Source organism: Echinops telfairi, unplaced genomic scaffold (assembly GCF_000313985.2).
Source record: "Echinops telfairi isolate 266 unplaced genomic scaffold, ASM31398v2 ScPeMD7_4;HRSCAF=17, whole genome shotgun sequence".
NCBI lineage: Eukaryota > Metazoa > Chordata > Mammalia > Afrosoricida > Tenrecidae > Echinops > Echinops telfairi.
This window is the reverse complement of record NW_022103900.1, coordinates 16148365-16150461: the sequence shown is the minus strand read 5'-3', so window position 1 is coordinate 16150461 and position 2097 is coordinate 16148365. Positions and strand designations below refer to the sequence as shown.

The 2097-nt window shown below is 43.1% G+C and overlaps 1 protein-coding gene across 11 annotated transcripts in view; it reads right to left on the bottom strand.

The window, feature by feature from the left end:
- The window catches only part of BAZ2B (bromodomain adjacent to zinc finger domain 2B), a 225671-nt gene that overhangs the window by 60789 nt on the left and 162785 nt on the right, over positions 1-2097 (bottom strand). For all 11 annotated transcript variants that reach the window (XM_045299362.1, XM_045299358.1, XM_045299383.1 and 8 more), the window contains 2 exons: positions 1169-1261; positions 1006-1067 (listed from right to left, as the gene is read on the bottom strand). In XM_045299362.1, the coding sequence (XP_045155297.1) occupies positions 1006-1067; positions 1169-1261 (155 nt within the window). The remainder of the gene's footprint in view (positions 1-1005; positions 1068-1168; positions 1262-2097) is intronic.

The following is a 2097-nucleotide window of genomic DNA, read 5'->3' as shown; positions in this document are numbered from 1 at the left end:
AACTGGCTCTATGGCATTGAGTCTTGTTCTAACTTTAGAATGCTTTATATATCTTACGGTAGACATGTTATTAAAAGATGAACATGTAAGTAATATCCTTCATTTATTGATATGTTGGCTTATAACATTTCAAAGCTGTTCAGGATGTAAACTAATGTTTAAAGTCTGCTGGGAGGTAAATCTATAGCGATAGTAACTGGGTTAAAAGTTCCTTAGAGTTATGGCAGAGGAGGCTGGGGGAAGAGTGGGAAGCTAATACTTATGGGTACACGAATGAAGAGACTGTTCTAAAATTGACTGTGGTGATGGCTGCACACCCCTTTTTAATGTATCTATACCAATAAATTGTATGGTATGCGAACTGTGGTAGGTAGATAATTTCATGTCAACTCCAAGATGTGTAAAAGTGATATCCAGCCTGTCCTTTGATGGAGCATCCTTGGGGGTGTGGCCTTCTCATAAGGAGGGCCCTGGGAACCACACTCTCTCTGTCACTGACCCCGAAGCTGCTGGAGCCCTGCCAAGTTTCCGCTAAGGTTGGGTCCACGCGACTACCCCCACAGGCCAGTGACCTTCCTGCAGTCTGTGCACAGCATGTAGCAATATTTAGACCGGGCTGTGAAGCTTTCATGATGTATAATGACTTCTCCATGTAAAACTCTCTTATACATGTATGCGTGTCACTGGACTTGTTGCCCTAGTCAAACTGGCCTGAAGTACATGTCAATAAAACGGCTGAAATAAAAATCTACTGGGATATTAAAAAGACTTAAATTAACCATTTACTTAATCTTTTTTTTTTTTTAACATGGAGACAAAACACTTTAAAGCATGAGGCAAATCTTCAACTAATGGAAGATGGCAGCTTTCTAAAAAAAGACACATCAATGTGAAATACAGTTATTTAAGACAGCAAAATAAAAGTAATGTTCAAAAATACCTATACAAATAGGTCCCTCAAATAAGCTTCGTGCCTTGGAAATCAGTTCTAATGCAGAAACATACCTGCTGTTTCATAATCTTTATCTGTTCTTTTTGTTTTCGCTTCTCCTCAGCAGCCATTATTGCTGTGAGGAAAAAACCGAGCACAGATATGAGAAGCAGAGAAGTTTCTCGTGGATTTTCCAAATTCACTGTTCATGTTTCTGTAGTCCTTTAAGTTGCCTACCTTGCTGTTTTTTTGCTTCTTTGGCAACCCGAGCCTGTTCCTGCTTTTGAAGTTTTCGCAAAAGTTTTATTTGTGCTGCTTGCCTAGCTATTTCTGAAAAACACAAAATTTCAGAAAGCATTATGAACAATTCTCTACAGCCACTCACTTTAAAGCAACCATTGTGTGGTGTAAGTTCCATTATGAAGAAGAAGACACATAAGAAACTTGCCTAATCTTAGACAAGCCAAGAGAGCAGTGTGGCAGAAAATGCCACCTTCATTTCTCTTAGAAATCCCCGAACCAGTTCGGCAAGTATGCTGCCATGCACAGGACACACACACACACACACACACACACACACACACACGATGCTCTCTTCATGCTGACTGCAGGGGAATGCCACAGTAAAATGACTTTTCACAGTTGTGTCATCCTTGGTAAGGAGGGAAAGTAGCTGCTACTACGTAAGCATTACGGAAGCAGCACACCAACATGTGTGATCATGAAGGGCCAAAGGGGCCAGGCTTCAAGCACCAAAGGCGGGGTGGGGGTGGGGGTGGTAAATCATACCATCGTGAATGAGGGGAGTGTGTGATGGGGACCCAATGCCCATCTGCTGACAACTGGACATCCCTTGCAGAGGGGTAGAGGGGAGGAGATGAGTCTCTCAGGGTTCAGTGTAGCAATAATGAAATTCACAACCTTCCTCTAGTTCTTAAACGCTTCTTCCCCCCAACTATCATGATCCCAATTCTAGCTTGCAAACCTGATTAGACCAGAGGATGCACAGCAGTACAGATGGGAACTGGAACCACAGGGAATCTAGGACAGATGAACCCCTCAGGACCAGCGGTGAGAGTGGCGATACCGGGAGGGAAGGGGGAATCGATCACAAGGATCTACATATAACCTCCTCTCTGGCGGATGGGCAACAGAAGGGTGGGTGA